This window comes from Erinaceus europaeus, chromosome 4 (genome assembly GCF_950295315.1).
Source record: "Erinaceus europaeus chromosome 4, mEriEur2.1, whole genome shotgun sequence".
NCBI lineage: Eukaryota > Metazoa > Chordata > Mammalia > Eulipotyphla > Erinaceidae > Erinaceus > Erinaceus europaeus.
In genome coordinates, this window is record NC_080165.1 from 67,907,527 (window position 1) to 67,933,225 (window position 25,699).

At 43.7% G+C, this 25,699-nt stretch overlaps 1 protein-coding gene across 1 annotated transcript in view; it reads right to left on the reverse strand.

The window, feature by feature from the left end:
- The window catches only part of LOC103120080 (zinc finger protein 318), a 55,572-nt gene that overhangs the window by 18,369 nt on the left and 11,504 nt on the right, over positions 1–25,699 (reverse strand). The window contains exons 3-4 of the mRNA XM_007530450.3: positions 16,942–17,566; positions 9,342–10,835 (exon numbers count right to left, since the gene is read on the reverse strand). Of these exons, the coding sequence (XP_007530512.1) occupies positions 9,342–10,835; positions 16,942–17,566 (2,119 nt within the window). The remainder of the gene's footprint in view (positions 1–9,341; positions 10,836–16,941; positions 17,567–25,699) is intronic.

Genomic DNA, 25,699 nt, shown 5'->3' on the forward strand with positions numbered 1-25,699 from the left:
CACAATAGTCTGCAGTGAGTACCCCCAACACTTCATCTGCACTATTCCAGCCTTTAGGTCCATAACTGTTCAACAATTTGTTTAGCTTTGTATGTTAACTCTCTTTTCAGCCACCAGGTTCCAGACGTCAGCATGATGCCGACCAGATGACCCCGCCAATATGTCCTGGAGCTCTGCTTCCCTAGAGCCCCGCCCTACTGGGGAGAGAAAGAGGCAGGCTGAGAGTTGGATCAACCAGTCAACGCCCATGTTCAGCAGGGAAGCAATTATAGAAGCCAGACCTTCCACCTTCTGCATTCCACAATTACCTTGTGTCCATACTCCCAGAGGGATAAAGAACAGGAAAGCTATCAGGGGAGGGGATGGGATACAGAGTTCTAGTGGTGGGAATTGTGTGGAGTTGTATCCCTCCTATCCTATGGTTTTGTTAATGTCTCCTTTTTAAAAAAAATTTTTAAAAGAGAAAATTTTTAAAAGAGAAAGAAAATTTTAAAATTTTTAAAGAGAAAGAAAAAAGAAAAATGGCTGCAAAGAAAAAAGTGGAGTTATACAGGCACTGAGCCCCCACAATAACCCTGGTGGGAAAAACCAAACAAAAAAAAACATTGAATAGGACTGGGGAGATGACATTATGGTTATGCGAAGAGCCATCCATGCCTGAAGCTTCAAAGTTCCAAGCTCAGTCCTCAACTCTATCACAAACCAGAGCTGAGAATTGCTCTGGTTTAAAAAAAAAAAAAAAAAAAAAAAAAAGACTGAATAATCTAAGGACATACTGCAAAAAGATTTAAAAGGAAGGTATATCTGTCTTAAAGTTCATGATCTTTCAATTATATTACTACTTAATATAAATATTATAAACAAATATGGCTTTGGGAGGACCAGGCAGTGGTGCACCTGGTTAAGCATACACATTACAGTGTGCAAGGACCCAGGTTCAAGGCCTGGTCCCCACCTGTAAGGGGAAAGCTTCACAAGTGGTGAAGCAGGGCTCCAGGTGTCTCTCTGTTTCTTTCTGTCTCTATCTCCCTCTACCCTCCCTTCTCAATTTCTGCCTCTATCCAATAATAAGTAAATTAATAAAAAAATTTTTAAAATTAAAAAATAAATCTTTTTTAAAAATATGGCTTTACCAGACAATCACCTGATGGTTTTACTTCTATATGGAATTTAGAGAACTGAAATATATGAACTTGGGGGTGGGGGTGGGGAGACATAAGCAGCCAAACCAAACTATCTCTAAGTATGGAACTGTTGGTATGCTTCTAATTCTGCTTTTAAAAACCCCTTCTGTTTCATTTGGTTTAATCCCCCCTGCTTAACACTGTATTCTATTTACATAACCACTGTTAACAAGCACCACCCTCCCTCCAGGGCATTGGTGGTAGAATTCTTGCCTGCTCCGCCCCCTCTCCTTGTCACACCGATATTCACCAGTCACTTTTCTCTCCACCCTCTCTACATCACATCCTGTTTACACCCTACTTGGAAAGTATATATAAAGACAGCATTGTTAGTTTAGTTTAGCTCGGCTTAGATTGTGCTGCGTCCTGCATGAATAAAGAGATACTGCGTACAACCCAGCCATGAGTCCCGGGTCCTCTGTCTCCGCTGGCGAAGCCAGTCCGACATGGAACTATAACAGTTATCATTAGGAGGGAAGAGGAACAGATATTTTGGTTGTAGGTGCAGTGTGGAACTATATCCTGTAATCTTATGAAATACTATTTTTATTTGTGTGTATTTTATTTATTTATTTATTTGAAAGAGACATGAGAAAAATTAAAGAGGGATGGAGAAGACAAAGAAAAAGCAAGACAGACACCTCTAGCACTGTTTCACCCCTCACAAGCTTTCCCCTTGCAAGTGAGGACTGGGGGCTTGAACCTGAGTCTTCTGGCATTGTGATATATGTACTCAACCAGGTGCGCCACTGCCCAGCCTCATAAACCACTGCTAAATAACTAATTATAATAGAAATAATGGGAGTCAGCAGTAGCACAGCAGGTTAAGGGCATGTGGCGCAAAGCGTAAGGACTGGCGTAAGGATCCCGGTTCCAGCCCCGACTCCCCACCTACAGGGGAGTCGATTCACAGGCGGTGAAGCAGGTCTGCAGGTGTCTATCTTTCTCTCCCCCTCTGTCTTCCTCTCCTCTCTCCATTTCTCTCTGTCTTGTCCAACAATGACGACATCAATAACAACAACAATAGCTACAACAATAAAACAAGGGCAACAAAAGGGAATAAATAAATAAATATAAAAAAGAAAGAAGTGGGACTGGCAAAACAGTCCACTTGGATAGTGTGCTGCTTTGCAATGTGAGTCCCAGATTCAAGCTTAGCCCCCATCACACTGGAGGAAGCATCAGTGATGGGGTCTCTTTGACACTGTTTTCATATCTCTCTATCTCAAAGTCATCCCAGTTTGATGAAATCTCAGGGATGATCAAAATGTGTGTGTGTGTGTGTGTGTGTGTGTGTATAAATGTGTGTCTACAAAGGGATAATTGTGATAGACCTGTTTATTACCCACCTTGACTTACATTTTTAATATTTATTTATTAAGATAAAAAAGGAAGACTTGGAGAGGATCAATTTAATTTCCTTTGGTCTATATTTTATTTTATTAAAAATTTACAGGCAGGGCTAGATAGCATAATGGTTATGTAAAGAGAGTCTTATTCCTGAGGCTACAATGTTCCTGGTTCAGTCTCTCACAACACCATAAGCCAGAGCTGAGCAGTGCTCTGGGGAGAGGAAAAAAATATATATACAATGACGACATCAATAACAACAACAATAATAACTACAACAATAATAAAAAAAAAACAAGGGCAACAAAATCAAAATATAAAAAATTAATATAAAAAATTAACAGTATGTCTTATTTCTACTAGAAATTTCTTTATTTTATCCTACATTCCCTGCCTCTATGTAATTTTTACCTTCTATTCTAATTAAAAGATCTAGAATTGAGCTGGCCAAATGAAAATATCACTTTGATAGTGTGTTGCTTTGCCATTATCAGTGACCCATGTTCAAACCCAGGCCCCACCGCTCTGGAGAAAACTTCAGTGCTGTGATATATTTCCCTCTCTCCCCCTTTAATTTTCCACTTTAGATATAGGCAGAGGGGCAGAGAAATTGGGAGGGGGGCAGAGGGAGGGGAAGGGGAGACCACAGGCACAGAGAGGCAGGGAGAGAGAAAGAGAGGGGTTATGTGGTGTCACACCTGGCTGAGTGCACATTACAATGCACAAGGACCCAGGTTCAAGTCCCCAGTCCCCACCTGCACGGCAAAAGCTTCACAAGGGGTGAAACAAGTCTGCGGATGTCTATCTCTCTTCCTTTCAATCTCCCCCTTCCCTCTTGATATCTGGCTGTATCTATCAAATAAATGAAGGTACCAATTTTTTTTAAGTATTAAGGGGGGGAGATAACATATGATTATGCAAACAGACTTTCATGCCTGAGGTTCTGAGGTCCCAGGTTCCCCCAAATCACCATAAATCAGAGCTAAGCAGTGTCCTGGAAAAATAAATATATAAATAAGTAAAAATTTTAAAAAAGAGAGACTGTCTCTCTGACCACACCACTGAAGTTTCAAAGGAACCTGGGTCACTCATATGGCAAAATAACACACTGTCAAAGTTAGATTCTCACCAACCCTGTAAAGATTTGTTTTATTTATACATATCTGTGTTCCTCATGAAACAGAGAGCCAGAGAAAAAAAGTGAGAAGTCAAACCACCATTCCAGTCCATGTGCTGCTAGTGGAGCTTCAGGTATCCAAGTCCAATGATCTACCATTTGAGTCATTTCCCTAGAGCTATCTTTCTACTAAAAAAAAAAGAAAGTCAGCCCTAGGAGTCAGGCCGTAGCGCAGCGGGTTAGGCGCATGTGGCCAGAAGTGCAAAGACCAGCGTAAGGATACCGGTTCGAGACCCCAGCTCCCCACCTGCAGGGGAGTCGCTTCACAGGCGGTGAAGCAGGTCTACAGGTGTCTTTCTCTCCCTCTCTCTGTCTTCCCCTCCTCTCTCCATTTCTCTCTGTCCTATCCAACAATGACATCAGTAACAATAACTACAACAATAAAAAAAAGGGCAACAAAAAAGAAAATATATAAATACATATTTTTAAAAAGTCATCCCTAAGTGAAGCCACAGACTTTACCCCAAACCCTAAAAGTCTAGATTACATCAATACCCTTGTCACTGGTCCTTTTCAACAGCCTAGAGACTCAATAAACCTTGATAGTATGAAAACTGCTTTTAGGGTGGTGGCACACCTGGTTGAGAGCATGTGTTACAATGCACAAGGACCAAGGTTTGAGCCCCTAGTCCCCACCTGCAGAGAGAAGCTTCATGTGTGGTAAAGCAGGGCTGCAGGTGTCTCTCTGTCTCTCTTTCTCTTCCCCTTCCCCCTTGATTTCTGACTGTCTCTATTCAATAATAAATAAAGATAATAAAATTAAATAAATACATAAAAACTGCTTTTAGGGGGGAGGTAGTGGCTTACCAGGTAGAGCGCACACATGACCATGCAAAAGGGTTCAAGTCCCTAGCCCTCACCTACTAGGGGGAAACTTCAAGAGCATGGAGCAATACTGAAGATTATCTATCCTCAGTCTCTTTTACCCAGTTTATCAAAGAGAAAAAAATAAACAACAACAAAAAAAAAAACGCCACTAAGAAAGGTGGAGTTGTTTGTTCTTTTTAAATAGCCAGATCACTGCTCAGCTTGGGATGCATTGGATCGACCTTCTCGTGGTGCATCCCGTGAGTACCCATTCATTGGGGAAACTGACGATCCTTCCTAGCCAACTGAATCCACATGGATCCCAGTCACTTTCAAAGCCAGCAACAAGCAGCTCCTGACAGCTTTCAACCTGACCTGTTGACTGGCTACGGAAGAAGGGCAAACGCTAGAAGAAGAACTGCTCAGCTCTGATTTACGGTGGGGTAGGGGATAGAACCTGGAACTTTGGAGCCTCAGGCATGAGTCTCTTTGCATAACCATTACACTATCTACCCCCCCACCCTACCCCACCCCTCCGCCCGGAATGGTGGAGTTCTGTAAGCAACAAGCCCCAACAATAATCTCAGTGGATCAATGTGAGAGGTGTTGCAGGAGGGGCAGGGGTAGATAACATAATGGTTATGCAAAGAGACTCACTTGCCTGAGGCTCAGGTTCAATCCCTCACACCACCATAAATCAGAGCTGATCAGTGCTCTTTAAAAAAAAAGAGAGAGAGATACAGGTCCAAGAAGGATGACAGAGGACCTAGTGGGGGTTGTATTGTTATATGGGAAATTGGGGAATGTTATGAATGTACAAACAATTGTATTTACTGTTGAATGTAAAACATTAATTCCCCAATAAAGAAATAAAAAAGGGGGGGCAGGTGGTAGCGCAGTGGGTTAAGCGCACATGGTGCAAAGTGCAAGGACAGGCGGAAGGATCCAGGTTCAAGCTCCCGGCTCCCTACCTGTAGGGGAATCGCTTCACAGGCAATGAAGCAGGTCTGCAGGTGTCTATCTCTCCCCGTCTCTGTCTTCCCCACCCATCTCAATTTCTCTCTGTCCTAGCCACAATGACAACAATTAATAGTAACACCACCACCAATAAACAAAAGGGGGGGAGAGAGAGATTGCAAGATAAAGTACTAAACTCTCATGTGTGAGATTCAATCCCTAGAACCACATGTGGCAGATTCTGGTTCTCTCTCAATAAATAACAGTAATAATAATCCCTCTGCTGGCGCGGGGGGGGGGGGGTGGTACAATGGCTAGAAGATTGAACTCTACAGCATGAAGTCTCAAGTTTGATCCCTGACATCAATATGCCAGAGTGATGCTCTGGTTCTCTCTCATAAATAAATCAATCCGGGAGTCGGGTGGTAGCACAGTAGGTTAAGCGCACATGGTACAAAACACAAGGACCGGCGTAAGGATTCTGGTTCAAGCTCCTGGCTCCCCACCTGCAGGGGAGTCACTTTCCATGTGGTGAAGCAGGTCTGCAGGTGTCTATCTTTCTCTCCCCCTCTGTATTCCCCTCCTCTCTCCATTTCTCTCTGTCCTATCCAACAACGAAGATATCAATAACAACAACAAGTACAACAAGAAAACAAGGGAAACAAAAAGGGAAAATTAATAAATATTAAAATAAATAAATCCTAGCACCCACCCCCAACCCCCCTTCCAAAAACAAAAGGCCAAATATCAGCATAGGAAGTGGTACAGTGGATAGTGTTGGACTCCCAAATAAGACATCCTAAATTTAATCTTTAGTATCACTTAAAACAGAGTGGGGGAGTCGGCAGTAGCACAGCGGGCTAAGTGAACGTGTCACTAAGTGCAAGTCCCACTTCTGGTTATCTTGTCCATCTCCAAAAATCTCTCCCTTTACACTGTCTGAACTGGAAGACGCTTTGAAGAGGGTTAAACCGGGCTGCTGGCTATGATAACATCACCCCAGAACTCATTCTTAACCTGGGCCCCGCGGCAAAGAAGTGGCTCGCTTCATTCCTGTCCCACATCCTGGAATCTGAGTCTATGCCCAAAGTTTGGCGTCGTGCGAAGATTATAGCGGTTTTGAAACCAAAGAAAGACCCAACACTGGCCGCCAGCTATAGACCAATTTCTCTCCTCTCCGTGTGTTACAAACTCCTTGAGAGGCTGCTTCTGTCACGTATTTCTCATCTTACAGAGAAATTCCTATCACCCGCCCAGGCTGGTTTCCGCCCAGGAAGATCTACCTGCGAACAAGCCCTGGCCCTCTAAACTTACATTGAAAATGGATTCCAGAAGAATTTAAAGACGGGTGCTGTCTTTGTTGATCTCACAGCAGCCTATGACATGGTCTGGCACTGTGGTCTCCTAGTCAAGATCTCAAGATGCCTGCCTCCATGGGTGGCCAACACTATATCGTTTCTTCTCCAAAACAGAAGATTCCGGGTACATCTGGGTGACAAGTCTAGCAGACGGAGACTTGTCTCAAGTGGCCTCCCCTGTTCTGGCTCCTACGCTATTTAATATTTACATCAATGACCTCCCAGAAACTTCTTCAAGGAAGTTCATCTACGCCGATGACATCTGCTGTGCAACTCAGGCATCCAAGTTCGACATCCTCGAGGAAACACTCACGAAAGACATGTCTCTGATATCTGATTACTGTAAAAGATGGCGACTAATCCCTAGCACTGCAAAAACGGTATCATCTGTTTTCCATCTACACCATGCCTCGGCCTCGCGTGAGCTTAATGTGCAGCTTGGCGATATGAGAATCCGGCATGAAGCCCAGCCAGTCTATCTTGGCATTACTCTCGATCGCACTCTGTCATTTCACAAACATCTCATAAAAACTGCAGCAAAGGTGGGCGCGAGGAATAACATCATTGCAAGACTGGCCAGCTCCTCATGGGGCGCGAGCGCTTCCACACTACGATCATCCTCTCTGGCATTATGCTATTCCACTGCAGAATACTGTGCCCCAGTATGGTTCCGTAGCCCCCATGTCCACTTGGTCGATTCCAAATTATATTCCTCCATGAGGATCATTTCTGGAACCATCCGTTCCACCCCGGTTCCATGGTTGCCAGTTCTTAGCAACATCGCCCCGCCAGATATTCGTCAGGATGCGGCATCATCTAAGTTCATTTCCCACGTCTATGCTCGACTGGACCTGCCAATATACGCGGATATCTTCGCCCACCCTGTCCAACGCTTGACGTCTCGTCACCCAACCTGGTCCCCTACGCCTACACTGAACTTCTCTGTTCCAGTCTCTTGGAAACAGAGCTGGCAGTCAGCTGAGGTAAAGAACAAATACCTCATCACAGACCCCTGCAAGCGTCAACCCGGCTTTGACCTAGCACGTTATGATTGGGCCCTCCTCAATCGCTATTGAACAGGCCATGGCCGGTGCGCCGCTATGTTCCACCGCTGGGGAGCCAGAGACAACCCGAACTGCCCCTGCGGCTACAGACAGACTATGACCCACATAGTCAACGACTGCCACCTCTCCAGATTCAAAGGAGGTCTCGAAACTTTACATCAGGCTCAACCTGATGCTGTTGACTGGCTACGGAAGAAGGGCAAACGCTAGAAGAAGAAGAAGTGCAAGGACCAGCCTAAGGATCTTGGTTCGAGCCCCCGGCTCCCCAGCTGCAGGGGAGTCTCTTTACAGGTGGTGAAGCAGGTCTGCAGGTGTCTATCTTTCTCTCCCACTCTGTCTTCCCCTCCTCTCTTGACTTCTCTCTGTCCTATCCGGTAACGACAATATCAATAACAACAATAATAATAACTATAAAAATGAAAAAACAAGGGCAACAAAAGAGAAAATAAATATTAAAAAATCATTTTAAAAAAGTGAAACTCAGGTTCTTTCTCTCTTCTTGTCCCTCCCATAAATAAATCTTAAAAGATTTATTGTGCAGCTAGAGAAAGGTAGCTTAGCAGGCAGTATGCAGAATTTGTAGCATAAAGCCCTGGGTTCATTCCCCAGCACCACATATATCTGAGTGGTTCAATCTTCCAGAGTCACCATAAACCAGAGTTGAGCAGTGCTCTGGTTAAAAAAAAAAGGGAGGTGGGGGGGCTGGGAAGTAGCACAGTGGGTTCAAGTCACATGGCACAGAGCGGAAGGGCCGGAGTAATGATCCCGGTTCAAGCCCTCGACTCCCCACCTGCATGGGGTCACTTCACAAATAGGTGAAATAGGTCTGCAGGTGTCTTTCTCTCTTCTCTATCTTCCCCTCTCTCTGTCCTATCCAACAACAGCAGCTATGACAATAACTATAACAAGGGCAACAAAATGGGAAGAATGGCCTCCAGGAGCAGTGGATTTGTAGTGCAGGCACCAAGCCCCAGTGATAACCTTGAAGGCAAAAAAAAAAAAAAAAAAAAAAAGGAAGGAGATTGAAAACTTTGGGAAACAGATTTGCTGATGCTCCTTCATTCAAACGAATGAAGCGCAAAGACCGGGTAAGCCCATGGTTCGAGCCCCCAGCTCCCCACCTGCAGGGGAGTTGCTTCACAGGCAGTGAAGCAGGTCTTCGGGTATCTGTCTTTCTCTCCCCGTCTTCCCCTCCTCTCCATTTCTCTCTGTCCTATCCAACAACGAACGACATCAATAATAACAATAATAACCACAACAAGGCTACAACAAGGGCAACAAAAGGAGGAAAAAAATGGCTTCCAGGAGCAGTGGATTCATGGTGCAGACACTAAGCCCCAGCAGTAACCCTGGAGGCAAAAGGGGGGGGGGGGCTGACAAACAGTACTACTAAAAGATAAATACAAACTTATATTAAGAGAGAAAACCAAGTGCTAATACTCACCTTCTGCTTCTGGGAAGCACGGTTCTTTTCATCAGAGATCTTCTCTGGATTATATTTTATGAGAGATGATGGGGTGGATTCCTGCACAGGATTTTGGACATTAGAAACTGAGCCAAGTGCTGTTGCCTCCGGCTTGGATTTAGTAGGAGTCACAGTAGGAATCACACGGAGATTGGGACGGCTACGAGTCGTCTGTTTGGTAACTGGTATTAGCCTATGTGGTTCACATAAAGGGTGGCCTGAAGGTTGAGAGGTGGGATATATAGGCCATCTTGAGGCTGCGTATGCCATGTAGTGACTATAGGCATCAAAGGAGGGAGGAGAAATGCCAGATCCTTGGTAGTTTGGAGGTATCCGAGCTGCAGAAAACTGCGAAGACCTTGGCAAACGAAACTGAGATAAAGGAGGAGGGTGTGTAAGTCTAAGTGGGGTAGGAGGAACTGATGGCAACATGCATCTGACTGTGACAGATGACTGAAATCCTCTGCCAACCAACTCTGTTCCTGCAATGTGACCAATTGGCTGGGCAGACTTTAGGAATGGGGGGTTACTTTTTGTGTGCAGGTAAGGATCCATAGATGAGACTGAATGTGCATGTGACACCTCTGGGGAGTGAATACTGTTATGGTGTTTCTCCTGGCTTTCTAGACTGTGAAGATCTGAGGTACACCGATCAGCTGAGAAACGTCGGTCAACTGAGTATCGGTCAACTGAAGAGTATCGGTCAACTGAAGAGTATCGGTCAACTGAAGAGTATCGGTCAGAAGAAAAGCGCTGGTCAACTGAGGTGCGTCGGTCAGCTGATGCACGTAATGGCTTTTTGCCATGAAGTCGTTCCTGGGTACGTACACCCATCTTACTAAACTCTGCAACCCCAATATCCAGTCCTATGGTCTTGAGCAAATCATGAATCTTAGCATATTCTGGATTAGGTTCTTCTGATTCTAGCTTAATAGATGGAGTTGATGAGGTTAGGCTGCTCGGCTTCTGCCTTACAGCTTCATCTTCTGAGCCACCAAGGGGCTTTGGTGGAGATCCTGCCTTTAAATCTTCTTCATCTCCATAAAGAAATTTCTCCTCATCCTCAATGTCAGGGAAGCTGCATTGACTTTTTTCCTGTGTACTAGCAGAATCTGCCAACAGACTCAGAATACGAGAAAATCCATTGCCATCCTGGCTGGCTCTCTCATGAGGCAGCAAGAAGTCTGTGTGTTGTCCATGTCCCTCAGTTTTCATATTCAGTTTGTCTTTATGGCACAGGAAACTTCCAAACTTCTCTCTAAAAGGGCTGTTGTGTTTGGTCTGTCCAGTGAGAGGACCCCTTTGGTAGGGGTTGCCCTGAGGTTCACTCAAGGGAGTATCTACCACAGTCCCCCCGCTGTTTTCAATCTCAGAGGCAAAAGTAGCAGTAGCATCACTTAATGAGAGAGATGGACGTCCAGAATAGAGAGAATGATCCTGGCTGGAACTAGTATTGCTGGAAAAACTTTCATGCTGAAAACACAAACATAACAGATTTAGCCTCTGTAGAATCTCAGAAAAATATAAGTATTAATGAATGAAGAGTAGGCTGGAGGGACAGCTCACTATCTAGTTAAGTGTCTGTTTTTTCATTCATACCACACAGGTTCAGGACCTAACACCACATCACAGTACCATCCTTTCTGTGTCTCTATCTGAATGAAAAAACAAAAAGGGAAAAAAACAAAACAAAACAGCCTGGGGCTAGTGAATCACTGCATGGTGCTTCATGTACGAACAAGGTCCCAAATGACTCAAAAAAGAAAAGAATTATGGGTATGCTTAGCCAGAATCAGGCTCTCTCCATATGCTTTTTTGCTTTACTTTACTTATTTTGGATAGAGATGGAGAGAAATTGAGAAGAAAGCAAGAGACATAGAGGAAGAGAGACCCACAGCACCATTTCACCTTTTTTTTTAAAGTATTTATTTATTTTCCCTTTTGTTGCCCTTTTTTTTTTATTGTTGCTGTAGTTATTGTGGTTATTGATGTCGTCGTTAGGACAGAGAGAAATGGAGAGAGGAGGGGAAGACAGAGAGGGGGAGAGAAAGACAGACACCTGCAGACCTGCTTCAGCACTTGTAAAGCAACTCCCCTGCAGGTGGGGAGCCAGGCACTCGAACTGGGATCCTACCACCAGTCCTTGCACTTTGTGCATGTGTGCTTAACCTGCTGCTCTACCGCCAGACTCCCCATTTCACCTTTTGTGAAGCTTTCCTCCTACAGTTGGGGACTGGGGACTGAGGACTCGAGTCTGGTTCCTTGAATACTGGTATGTGCTCAACCAGGTAGGTGTGCCACCACCCAGCCACTCCACATGCTTCTTCTATAGCAAAGGAGAGGGCTAGCAACATAGCTTTACCATGTGTGACTCTGATTTGAGGCCAGCCCACATTGAAGGGTTGTGGTTTCTCTCCCTACCTCTCTCTCTGCTCTCTGTCTCTCTAGCTGGAAAAAAAAAGTTATAGTCTAGAATGAAGAAGTCCTGGCAAGGAGAAAAAAAACACACACACACACACACACACACACACACACACATCATAGGAGAACCAGAAATAAAGCAGACAGGAAGATGGGTGGTAGTTCAGCGGGGTTAATCTCAGGTGGTGCACAGCACAAGGACAGGCACAAGATCCGGGTTCGAGCCCTCGGCTCCCTACCTACAGGGGAGTCACTTCACAAGCAGTGAAGCGAGTCTGCAGGTGTCTTTCTCCTTCTCTTTCTTCCCCTCCTCTCTTCATTTCTCTCTGTCCTATCCAACAACAACAACAATAAAACAAGGGCAACAAAAGGGAATAAATAAATAAATACTAAAAAAAAAATCTTAAAAAGAAAGAAAGAGAGAGAGAGAAAGAGCTCAAGGACCCAGGTTCAAGCACCCGGTCCCCACCTGCAGAGGGAAAGCTCTGCAAGTGGTAAAGCAGGGCTGCAAGTGTCTCTCTTTTTCTCTCCCTATTTTCCCTACCCTCTCTATTTCTGGCTGTCTCTATCCAATAAATAAAGATAATTTTTAAAAAATTTTTAAAAATAGAAACCTCACTTTTTTTTTTTCTGTCTCCAGGGTTATTGCTGGGGCTCGGTGCCTGCACTACTCCACTGCTCTTGACTCTTATCTTTTCCGGGTTTTTTGTTAGTTTGTTTGTTTGTTGTTGGATAGGACACAGAGAAACTGAGAGAGGAGGGGAAGACAGAGAGGGAGAGAGAAAGATAAGACACCTGCAGGCCTGCTTCATCTCTTGTGAAGCAAGCCCCCTGCAGGTGGGGAGCCAGGGGGCTTGAACTGGGATCCTTGCACTTTTTATGTGCACTTAACCCAGTGTGCTACCATCCAAATCCCGAAACCTCACAACATTGTTGTCCATTTCAAAGTAACTGAATTCAAAGGCACCAGCTTGTTTTCTTTTTTCTTTTTTTCTTTTTTCTTTTAATTTTTTATTTAAGAAAGGATTAATTAACAAAAACATAAGGTAGGAGGGGTACAACTCCACACAATTCCCACCACCCAATCTCCATAACCCACCCCCTCCCTACCAGCTTGTTTTCTTTGTATCACCAAAATAAAAGCAAAATAAATTCAGAACCCTATCAAAGTCTGTATTCTTTTTTTTCCCCTTTTTTTGCCCTTGTTTTATTGATGTTGTTGGATAGGACAGAAAGAAATCGAGAGAGGAGGGGAAGACAGAGAGGAGGAAAGAAAGATAGACACCTGCAGACCTGCTTCACCGCCTGTAAAGCAACTCCCCTGCAGGTGGGGAGGCGGGGGCTCAAACTGGGATCCTTACGCCAGTCCTTGCGCTTTGTGCCACCTACACTTAACCCGCTGCACTACTGCCCAACTCCCCTCAAAGTTTGTATTCTAATAAAGCACCCTAGACCCTTTTTTTGAAATTGAAATTTTATTATATTTATTATAGGATAGAGACAGAAATTGAGAGGGAAAGGGGAGAGAGAGAAGGAGAAAGATAGAGACACCTGCAGCTCTACTTCACCACTGGTGAAGCTTTCCCCATACAGGTGGAGATCAGAGGCTTGAACCCAGGACATTCCACACTATAGTGTGTGCACTTGACTAGGTGTGCCACCACCTGGTCCCACTCCCTTAGACACTTTAGCTCCTAAGAGGACAGCTAAAAACTAGTGCTCTTGACTGATAATCATTTCATAAATGAAGGAGAAATATAAGACAAAAAAGAGAGTTAACTTTTCTAAAAATCACAAAACAGGCAGGTATATAGCATAATGCAAAGAGACTCTCATAGCTGAGGCTCTAAAGTCCCAGGTTCAATCCTCCATACCACCATAAGCCAGAGCTAAGCAATACTCTGGTAAAACAATAATAATAGGGGATCGGGCGGGTAGCGCAGCAGGTTAAGCGCATGTGCCATGAAGCGCAAGGATCGGCATAGGGATCCCGATTTGAGACCCCCAGCTTCCCACATACAGGGGAAGTCGCTTCACAGGCGGTGAAGCAGGTCTGCAGGTGTCTGTCTTTCTCTCCCCTCTCCGTCTTTCCCTCCTCTCTCCATTTCTCTCTGTCCTATCTAACAACGACAACACCAGTAACAAGAACAAAAATAACTACAACAACAATAAAACAAGGGCAACAAAAGGGAAAAACAAAAAAACAAAATGATAATAATAACAAATAAAAATAAATTAAAAAATAAAAATTACAAAGCAAAGTAATTAGAGAGGTGAGTACAGAATTGGAATCACCTAAACTAATGGCCCAACATACTAACCACATAATTTATTTATTTATTAATTCCCTTTTGTTGCCCTTGTTGTTACATTGTTGTAGTTATTGATGTCGTTGTTGTTGGATAGGACAGAAAGAAATGGAGAGAGGAAGGGAAGACAGAGAGGGGGAGAGAAAGTGAAGCGACTCCCCTACAGGTGAGGGCTCAAACCAGGATCCTCAGGCCGGTCTTTGCGCTTTGCGCCACCTGTGCTTAACCTGCTTCGCTACGACCGACTCCCACTACCGACTCCCACTACCACATAAATTTTGTCTTCTTTGTAAAAGAAATGAGGAAAGTGTGGTCTGGGAGTGGTGCAGTGAATAAAGCACTGGACAAAGCAATGGACTCTCAAGCATGAAGTCTTGAGTTCAGTCCCCAGCAGCACATCTACCAGAGTGATGTCTGGTTCTTTCTCTCTCCTGTCTTTCTCATTGTAAATAAATAAAATCTTTGGAAGAAAAAAAAAGATGAGGACCTTGAAAAATTCATGTTAAGTGAAATAAGTCAGAAACAGAAGGATGAATATGGGATGATCTCATTCTCGGGGAGAAGCTGAAAAACAAGATCAGAAACGAAAACACAAGTAGAACCTGAACTGGAATTGGCATATTGCACCAAAGTAAAAGACTCTGGGGTGGGTGGGTGGGGAGAATACAGGTCCATGAAGGATGATAAATGACATAGTGGGGGTTGTATTGTTAAATAGGAAACTGGGGAATGTTATGCATGTACAAACTATTGTATTTACTATTGAATGTAAAACATTAATTCCCTAATAAAGAAATTAAAAAAAAAAAAAAAGATGAGGAATGTCAGATCATTTCCTCTCTTTACCATTTGAGTACTGCCATGGACAGGGGAAAGAACATAATGGTCATGCAAAGACTTTTGTGTCTGAGGTTCCAAACTCTGTACCACCATAAACTAGTTTAGTCGTGCTCTGATTTAAAAAAAAAAAAAAAAAAAAAAAAAGGACTGCAGGGGGAAAGCTTCACAAGTGGTGAAGCAGGGCTTCAGGTATCTCTCTGTCTCCCTGTCTCCCCCTTCCTCTCAATTTCTAGCTGTCTCTGTTGAATAAATAAATATTTTTTTAAAATTTTAAAAGGTGAAGTTTTATTGCCACAGGCCAGAAAATATCACAGTGATTTTAAAGATTTTCATGCCTGAGGCTCTAAGGTGCATGTTCTGGGATCAACCCCTGGCACCACCATCATAATAAGCCAGACTTAAGTTATGTTTTGATGAAAAATAAAACTATTGTCAGGGCCAGGCAGTTATTCACCTGGCTGAGCCCACATGTTACAATGCTCAAGAACCTGCGTTCAAACCCCAGGTTTCCACCTGCAGGGAGAAAGCTTCATGAGAAGTGAAGCAGTGCTACAGGTGTTTCTCCCTATTTCCCCTTTACCTCTTCATTTCTGTCTGTATCCAATAAGTAATAAATAAAATATTTGTTAAATTATTGTCAAATAGGGAGTTGGGCAGTTAAGCACACATGGTGCAAAGCGCAAGGACCGGCATAAGGATCCCGGTTCAAGCCCCTGGCTCCCCACCTGTAAGGTAGTCGCTTCACAGGCAGTGCAATAGGTCTGCAGGTGTCTGTCTTTCTCTCCCCCTCTGTCTTCCCCTCCTCTCCACATTTCTCTCTGTCCTGTACAATAACAACAACAATAATAACTACAACAACAATGGAAAACAAGGGCAACAAAAGGGAAAATAAATAAATATAAAAAAAAAGAAAAATCAAAACAAAAAAAAAAAAATCTTGTCAAATAACCCCATACTCCAAGATTTATACAGGCCTATCCAATTCAGAGTAAAAACATTCCAACAGAAACTCTCTAAAATATGTTTAGAAACCCTAAATATATGGCAGTAGCCCTCTTCTACTGAGGCATTAGGAGGCCTAAAGGTTTCCTTGGGGGGCCAGGTGGTGGTGCACCTGCTTGAGTGTACTTGTTACCATGCACAAGGACCCAAGTTCAAGGCCCCAGTCCCCACCTGCAGGGGGAAAGCTTTGCAAGTGGTAAAGCAGTGTTTCAGGTATCTCTCTGTCTCTCTTCCTATCTTCCCCTTCCCTCTTGATTTCTGGCTGTGTCTATACAATAAATAAATAAATTTTTAAAAAGTTTATGAAAAAAAAGATTCCCTTGGAAATGTACAGCAGAGTGGTCCAGGAGATGGCGCAGTGGAAATGTACAGCAGAGCAGCTCATCAGAATGGCAATATGGGCCCAGCATATATTCTGAACACAGCCCCCTGGACAGTAACTAAGCTTTAAGATTTTAGAGAACTAACATGACACCCTAAAGAAATATAGCAAAGCGAGTTGGGTGGTAGCACAGTGGGTTAAGCACACATGGCACTAAGTGCAAGGACTGGTATTAAGGATCCAGGTTCAAGCCCCCGACTCCCTGCCTGCAGGGAGGTCACTTCACAAGCAGTGAAGCAAGTCTGCAGGTGTCTGTCTTTCTCTCCCCATCTTCCCCTCTTCTCTCCATTTCTCTCTGTCCTATCCAACAACAATGACATCAGTAACAACAATAATAACCACAATAATAATAAAAAATAAGGGCAACAAAAGGGGAAAATTTAAAAATAATACTAAAAATTTTATAAAGGGGGAAAAAAATAGCTTCCAGGAGCAGTGGATTCGTGGTGCAGGCACCGAACCCCAGCAATAACCCTGGAGGCAAAAATAAATAAATGCAGCAAACTCAGGTTCAAATCCAGTCCTCACCACATTGAAAAAGTCTCAGTGATGTGGTTTCTTTACTTCTGTCTGCTTTTATCTAAAAGAGGAGGTTGGAGGGCAGAGAGAGAAATACAACACAGACCTGCACAGAGGAGTCCACGTTCACTTCAATCCGTTTCTTCAGAATGGATTTCTTGGGCATCACAGATACTTCAGCAGGATGATGTAAAGAATATCCTGGTTCGGATGATGGCAGGACAGTTGATAATCCAGGAATGGGACAGCTAGTGCCACCATCATCAACTGTCAACAGTTCCTGATTCAGGATCCTACTTCGGTCTTTCTCCTCTTCTCGTTTACGCTGGGCATGATCCAGTACTTCAAACTCAGGGTCCAGAAATTCAGGGCTAGGGCTTCGCCTACGCTGTCGATAATTGCGTGTTCCTGATGTAAAACCTGGCTGATCATCTCCCCTGCTGTGTATCTTCTCTCTGTCATCATAACGAGGGCGTTTGGCCTCCCTGCTCCTTTCCTCAGGTCGTATATAATAGGAGCCCTTCAGCTTGTTTCTGTTCTGTTCTGTTCCCTGTAATAACTCATCATGACAACTAACATGAGGGCTATAATCAGAACGATGCAGGTAAGTTTCTCTTGTTCGGTAATCCTCATCAAGATGACCTAAGAAGGGACTGAGAGGTCCTTCTTGCCGGGAAATAAATCGATCGAGACCTCTTCGAGTGAAGACCAAATCCTCAGTCAGGTCACCTCTAATGAAAAAGACAAGCATCACTGAATATAAGGGACTTGAAAGGAGTACAACCAGAGAAGGCATAGAATAGTTAGGGCAATAGACAATCATGAAACCCAAAAGCAAATCTATGGACACATGCTGGACATTTCCTCTTCCCTTCCCTCAGCACAAGCAGTTTAAACTTGTGGCTGGAGAAATAACTCAACTAGTAGAGCATGAACCTCCATTCCAGATTCCAGGTTTATTCCCTGTTATCATGTATACCAGAGTGGCTTATTTCTCTATGTCTCATGTAAAATACTCTGTCTCACACATATAATAAGTAAGTCTTTGTGATTCGGGAGGTGGTGCAGTAGATAAAGCATTAGACACTCAAGCATGAGGTACTGAGTTCAATTCCCAGCAGCACATTTACCAGAGTGATGTCTGGTTCTTTCTCTCTCTCCTCCTATCTTTCTCATAAATAAGTAAAATATTAGAAATAAATAAATCTTTTAAAATGGGGGTGTGCAGGTGGTAGTGCGCCAGGTTAAGAACACACATTACAGTGCACAAGGATCCAGGTTCAATCTCCCAGGCCCCACCTGCAGGCAGATGCTTCACAAGTAGTGAAGTGTTGCAGGTGTCTTTCTCTCCCCCATCTATTTCCCCTTCTCTCACTTTCTCTGTCCTATAAAATTAAGAATAAATAAATATTTTAAAAAGCTGAAAAGTGGGGAGGCGGGCTATAGCGCAGTGGGTTAAGCGCAGGTGGCACAAAGCACAAGGACCGGCATAAGGATCCCGGTTCGAACCCCGGCTCCCCACCTGCAGGGGAGTCGCTTCACAGGCGGTGAAGCAGGTCTGCAGGTGTCTATCTTTCTCTCCTCCTCTCTGTTTTCCCCTCCTCTCTCCATTTCTCTCTGTCCTATCCAACAACGACAACAACAATAATAACCACAACAATAAAACAACAAGGGCAACAAAAGGAAATAAATAAATAAAATAAATATTAAAAAAAAAAATTTTAAGAAAAAAAAAGCTGAAAAGTGTTCCTCTGTATCTTTTTCTCTATATCTTTTACTAAAATATTTCTAAAAATAGGGCACCAAAGTAAAACTCTGGGGTGAGTATAAGGGTGGACATTTGGCTTCCCGGGGCGGCAGGGGTTGGGGGTGGGATGGGACAGTCTTTTGGTGGTGGGAATGGTGTTTATGTAAACTCCTATTAATTTGTAGTCATATAAATCACCATTTAATTAATATGAGAGGGGGAAAATTGATTGTCTCAAACTTTTTAAAGCACAGACTAAATCTTTTTAATACATAGGCTGAGTCTTTGATATGTTGACTCTCTCAAAACCTAGATGTTGGTATTCTTCGTGTTGGTTTGGCCCCCTTCCTCCTACCTCTGAGAGAAATGGTTTGGCCCTTGCTAGTTTCGCACCCCTCTTTCTCCCCGCCCCATATGCTAAGGACATGCAGAGTCCCAGCAGCAGCGGCAGAGGGAGAATGATGGAGAAGCACATGGTGTGGTGATTTGCCCATTTGTGAATAAAGATTAAACTGCAGCTTCTCAGCCCAGCCGTGTGTCCCCGAGTCTACCTCTGTCTACCACCATGACGCTAGCCTGGCCTGCTGGAGCCCCCAAACTTTAACAACACCTAGACCAGGGAGAACAGAAGCAACCAGTGGCACAGCTATATACAAGATATTGGGTATTATACAGCAAACCCTAACAAAGGGACTTTTCAAAGTTACCCCAATTACCAAATAATGTGATAACAATAACTATCCATTGTCTCCTTGAACTCTTGTCATTAAGCCAGCTTGGCATTAGGCCAGCTCCCCCTGCTCCACCCTGCATTGCTGATAGTATGGCCTATTTACATAATCATTGAAAGATCCCCACCCATTCCATTCCTTTGATCTATCTTCTTTGAGACCCGCCCTACCTGCAGGGTAACATTAATCCCACCAGTCAAAACCACCACAACAGTTGCTAGGGAAGTTTATACCTTCTCAGCCCACTTTTGCCTTTCTCCACCCCTCTTCCTAGCCATTTCTGTTTTCTATTTGTCACTTCCGGCTCTATCCTATAAAAGCATTGTCTCTCTGATCAAATAAAGACATTGCATTACCTCACACCACGTGTTTGGTTCCTGAGTCATCTATCTCCTGTGTCATTGAGTGAGTAGCAGGCCATCCTGGCTCAGGTCGAGTTCTCTCCAACCCAGAGAGTACGCACCTGGGAAGAAGCACCCCCACGTAGCCCGGCACACCCTAAGACAGGAGGAACCTTATATTTCCACTATAGATTCTATATTTCCCCCAGTCCTGGAACCTTAGGGTGGGGTGCACTTTCCTGCATGCTCCTCTCAATTCATATCAAATAATCTTTCATCCACTGATCACAACCTAATCAGTGCAACAAGTGCCTCCTCAGCATGCTTCACTTCAGACTGTGTCCAGAGACTTCAGCTTCATTACTCAGGTGAGACCTTTCCTTTCATAGTATTCTCTAGTTCCATTCCAGGTGGTTCACTTCCTAACAAAGTCCTAAAACCTAGAGATAGACCAGGTCCCCTGAGATAGAGCCTATGTTCACACGTATCCATAAACTAAGGCAAAATATATACCTGAAAGCAAAAGTACACAATAGTTTGCAGTGAGTAGCCCCCAACACTTCATCTGCACTATCCCAGTGTTTAGGTCCATAATTGTTCAACAATTTGTTTGGCTTTGTATGTTAACTCTCTTTTCAGCCACCAGGTTCCAGATGTCAGCATGATGCTGACCAGACTTTCTTGGACAGACAACCCGACCAATGTGTCCTGGAGTTCCGATTCCCCAGAGACCCACTCTACTAGGGAAAGAGAGAGGCAGACTGGGAGTATGGATCGACCAGCCAACGCCCATGTTTGGTGGGGAAGCAATTACAGAAGCCAGACCTTCCCCCTTCTACAACCCACAATGACCTTGGGTCCATATTCCTAGAGGGATAAAGAATGGGAAAGCTATCAGGGTAGGGGCTGGGATATAGAGATCTGTTGGCAGGAATTCTGTGGAGTTGTACCCCTCCTATCCTATGGTTTTGTTAATCTCTCCCTTTTTAAATAAATAATAAAAAACATATATTTCTGAAAAAACTCTAGGGTAGGAGATAGCATAATGATTATGCAAAGAGACTCACATGCCTGAAGCTTGAAAGTCCAGGTTCAATCCATCACTACAAGCCAGAGCTGAGTAGTGCTCTAGTGGGAAAAAAAAAAAAGCTTAAAAAAATACACCCTAATAAAAGTGACAAAAAACTTAAAGGGGGGGGAGTCGGGCTGTAGCGCAGCGGGTTAAGCGCAGGTGGCGCAAAGCACAAGGACCGGCATAAGGATCCCGGTTCGAACCCCGGCTCCCCACCTGCAGGGGAGTCGCTTCACAGGCGGTGAAGCAGGTCTGCAGGTGTCTATCTTTCTCTCCTCCTCTCTGTCTTCCCCTCCTCTCTCCATTTCTCTCTGTCCTATCCAACAACGATGACAACAACAATAATAACTACAACAATAAAACAACAAGGGCAACAAAAGGGAATAAATAAATAAAATTAAAAAAAAAAAACTTAAAGGGGGGAGGAGACAGACAATGGTGCACCCAGTATGGTACACATCACATCGCTCAGTAGGAAGCTTCACTAATGGAGCAGTGTTGCAGTTGTCTCTCTCTCCCCTCATTCTGGATTTCAGTCTTTAACAAAATGAAAAAGAAAAAATATATATTAGTGCCTAGGAAGTGGTGTTATAAGTAATATGCTGGATTCTCAAACATGAAGTCCTCAGCTCAATCCTCAGCATCCCATGTGCCAGAAAGATGCTATGGTTCTCACTTCTCTCCCTATCTTGTGTTAATATCTTTTAAATATTAAAAAATTTGGGGACTCAGGCAGTAGTGCAGCGGGTTAAGCGCACGTGGCACAAAGCGCAAGGACCTGCATAAGGATCCTGGTTCAAGCCCCTGGCTTCCCACCTGCAGGGGAGCTGCTTCACAAGTGGCGAAGCAGGTCTGCAGGTGTCTGTCTACTCTCCCCGTCTTCCCCTCCTCTCTCCATTTCTCTCTGTCCTATCCAACAACAATGACATCAAGAATAACTACAACAATAAAACAACAAGGGCAACAAAAGGGAATAAATAAATATTTAAAATGTTTAAACTTACATATAAAAAAGAAAAAAAATATTCCACAAAAATTCTTTTTTTTCTTAGTGATTTAATATTAATTTGTAAAATTACATGTCAACAGGGGTATAATTCCATACTGTTACCACCAGAGCTCTGAATCCCCAACCCCCTTATTGTAAGCTACAGCAGTTTTTCAAAGAAAATAATCTTTTTTTTTTTTTTTCCCACCACCCAATCTCCATATCCCACCCCCTCCCCAGTAGCTTTCCCATTCTCTATCCCTCTGGGAGCATGGACCCAGGGTCATTGAGGGTTGCAAAAGGTAGAAGGTCTGGCTTCTGTAATTGCTTCCTCGCTGAACATGGGCGTTGACTGGTCGGTCCATACTCCCAGTCTGCCTCTCTCTTTCCCTAGTAGAGTGTGTCACTGGGGAAGCTGAGCTCCAGGACACACTGGTGGGGTCTTCAATCCAGGGAAGCCTGGCTAGTATCCTGATGGCATCTGGAACCTGGTGACTGAAAAGAGAGTTAACATACAAAGCCAAACAAATTGTTGAGCAATCATGGACCCAAAGCTTGGAATAGTGGAGAGGAAGTGTTAGGGAGGGTACTCACTGCAAACTCTAGTATACTTTTAATTTTTTAATATTTATTTATTCATTTTCCCTTTTTGTTGCCCTTGTTGTTTTATTGTTGTTGTTATTGGATAGGACAAAGAGAAATGGAGAGAGGAGGGGGAGACAAAGAGGGAAAAAGAAAGACACCTGCAGACCTGCTTCACCGCCTGTGAAGTGACTCCTCTGAAGGTGGGGAGTCGGGGGCTTGATCCAGGATCCTTAGGAAGGTCCTTGTGCTTTGTGCCACCTGCACTTAACCGCTGTGCTACTGCCCGACTCCCTTACACAAAAATTCTAAGAGTACTCTGAGCTACCTACATAAAGGATATTTATTATTCTTGAGAAATCAAAGACGGCATAGTTCTGGGATTTCCACTTCAATGAAACTGTACTAAAGGTGCCAGATCAAGGTGCACTTTGTAGAGTGGACATGTTATCATGTGAAAGGACACAGGTTCAAGGCCTGAGTCCCCACTTGCAGGGAGGAAATTTCAAAAGCAGTTGAGTAGTGCAGCAAATTTTTCTTTTCTCTCCCTATATATAGCTCCCCCTTCCCTTATAAAATTCTGTATTAAAATAAAAAAATATAGGGGGAACTTTTTTTTTTAATTTTTTTTTATATTTATTTAATTTATTTATTCCCTTTTGTTGCCCTTGTAGGGGAAACTTTTAATTAATGAATATCTAATTGACATGACATTCTTCAACATTTCAGAAGTCTCCAAAATTTTGTACTACTAGTATATATATTTTTAAAGATTTACCTTATTATTTAAATCACAAGAGTGACCCAGGAGGTGGTTCAGTAGATACAAGCATTGGCTTCTTGCGCACTGGGCCAACTCATCAGTTTTTAACTGTCCATTTCAAGTGAACTATATGATATATACTACTATATGCTACAATGCACAAGGACCCATGTTCAAGCCCCCAGGCCCTACCCACAGGGGGAAAGCTTCACAAGTGGTGTAGCAGTGCTGCAGGTATCTCTCTGTCGCTTTCCCTCTCTATCACTCCCTTCCCCCTCGATTTCTGGCTGTCTCTATCGAATAAAGATTACTTTTAAAAAATTCATTTTAAAAATCATTATAAATAGTAAAGCCATTAAAATCATACATGGCAGGGGCTGGGTGGTGGTTCACTCAGTTGAATACATGTGTTACCATGTGCAATGACCCAAGTTTAAGCACACTTGTAGGGGGAAGCTTCACAATCGGTGAAGCAGTGCTACAGGCATCTCTCTCTCTCTCTCTCCTTGTCTCTCTCTCCCTCTCAACTTCTGTCTGTCTCTTTCCAATGTGTCCTGGAGCCCCGCTTCCCCAGAGCCCTGCCCTACTAGGGAAAGAGACAGGCTGGAAGTATGGATTGACCTGTCAACACCCATGTTCAATCAGGAGGCAATTACAGAAGCCAGACCTTCCACCTTCTGCAACCCTCAATGACCCTGGGTCCATGCTCCCAGAGGGATAAAGAATAGAAAAGCTGTCAGGGGAGTTGGGCAGTAGCACAGCAGGTTAAGCACAGGTGGCGCAAAGCGTAAGGACCAGTGTCAGGATCCTGGTTCGAGCCCTCGCTCCCCACCTGCAGGCGAGGTGCTTCACAAGTGGTGAAGCAGGTCTGCAGGTGTCTTTCTCTCCCCCTCTGTCTTCCCCTCCTCTATCCATTTCTCTCTGTCCTATCCAATAACAACAACATCAATAATAATAACTACAAAAAAAAAGCTATCAGGGGAGTGGATGGAATCCGAAGTTCTGGTGGTGGGAATTGTGTGAAGTTGTACCCCTCTTAATCTATGGTTTTTGTCAGTGTTTCCTTTTTTAAAAATATTTATTTATTCCCTTATGTTGCCCATGTTGAGTGTTTCTTTATTTTATAAGAAAATTTTTTTAAATTAAATATAGGGAGTCAGGCGGTAGCGCAGCGGGTTAAGCGCACATGGCAAAAAGCACAAGGACCAGCACAAGGATCCCGGTTCGAGCCCCTGGTTCCCCACTTGCAAGGGAGTCACTTCACAAGCAGTGAAGCAGGTCTGCAGGTGTCTGTCTTTCTCTCCCCCTCTCTGCCTTCCCCCCCTCTCCATTTCTCTCTGTCCTGTCCAACATAACATTAATAACAACAAAACAACAAGGGCAACAAAAGGGAATAAATATTTTTAAAAATTAAATATAATCCCCACCTGCAGGGGAGTCACTTCACAGGTGGTGAATCAGATCTGCAGGTGTCTGTCTTTCTCTCCCCCTCTGTCTTCCCCGCCTCTCTCCATTTCTCTCTGTCCTACCCAACAATGACAACATCAGTAACAACAACAATAAGACAACAAGGGCAACAAAAGGGAATAAATAAGTAAATAATTTTTTTTCCTTTTTTTTTTTAATATTTATTTATTTATTTCCTTTTGTTGCCCTTTTTTTTTTTTTTATTGTTGTAGTTATTATTGTTGTTGTCGTCGTTGTTGGATAGGACAGAGAGAAATGGAGAGAGGAGGGGAAGATAGAGAGGAGGAGAGAAAGACAGACACCTGCAGACCTGCTTCACCGCCTGTGAAGCGACTCCCCTGCAGGTGGGGAGCCGGGTTCAAACCGGGATCCTTATGCCGGTCCTTGTGCTTTGCGCCACCTGCGCTACAGCCCGACTCCCAATAAATATTTTTTAAAAGTCATACATGACAAAGCAAAATATACACATCAGGGAGAGAGTACATTAGATCTGCATGCTGATGCTTCAGAGGTCCTAGGCTCAGCCAAGGTAATGCTCTGGTCCACTCGTCTATCTCGTGAAAAACTGGAACTCCCTCCCTCCAAAAAAAAAAAAAAGGCCAAATACCTAAGTCATTTTTGTCTTTTACTGATTCCCCATGTATGTCACAAGAATACTATTTACTACAGCAAATAAAGGAAAAGAAACCTATTCCAGTGGGCCAGGAGGTGGCGCAGTGAATAAAGTGTTGGACTCTCGAGCATGAGGTCTTAAGTTCAATCCCCAGCAGCACATGTACCAGAGTGATGTCTGGTTCTTTCTCTTTCCTCCTATCCCTCTCATTAATAAATAAAGAAAAATATTTAAAAAAGAGAAAGAAAGAAAGAAAGAAAGAAAGAAAGAAAGAAAGAAAGAAAGAAAGAGCCCTATTCCAGACAAGGATGAGTTAAGAGACAAAAAATTCAGGGTCCAGAGAGTGGTACATCTGGTTTAGCCTACACATTTACCATGTACAAGGACCTGGGCTCAAGCTTGGGTCACCACCTGCAGGGGGAAAAGCTTCATAATTGCTGAAGCAGTGCTACAGGTGTATATATCTCTCTCCCCCCTCCCTTTCTGTGTCTCCTCAATTTCTTTCTGCTGGGCTCTACCCAATAAAAAAACAAAATAAAATAAAAATAGTAAGGGGGGTC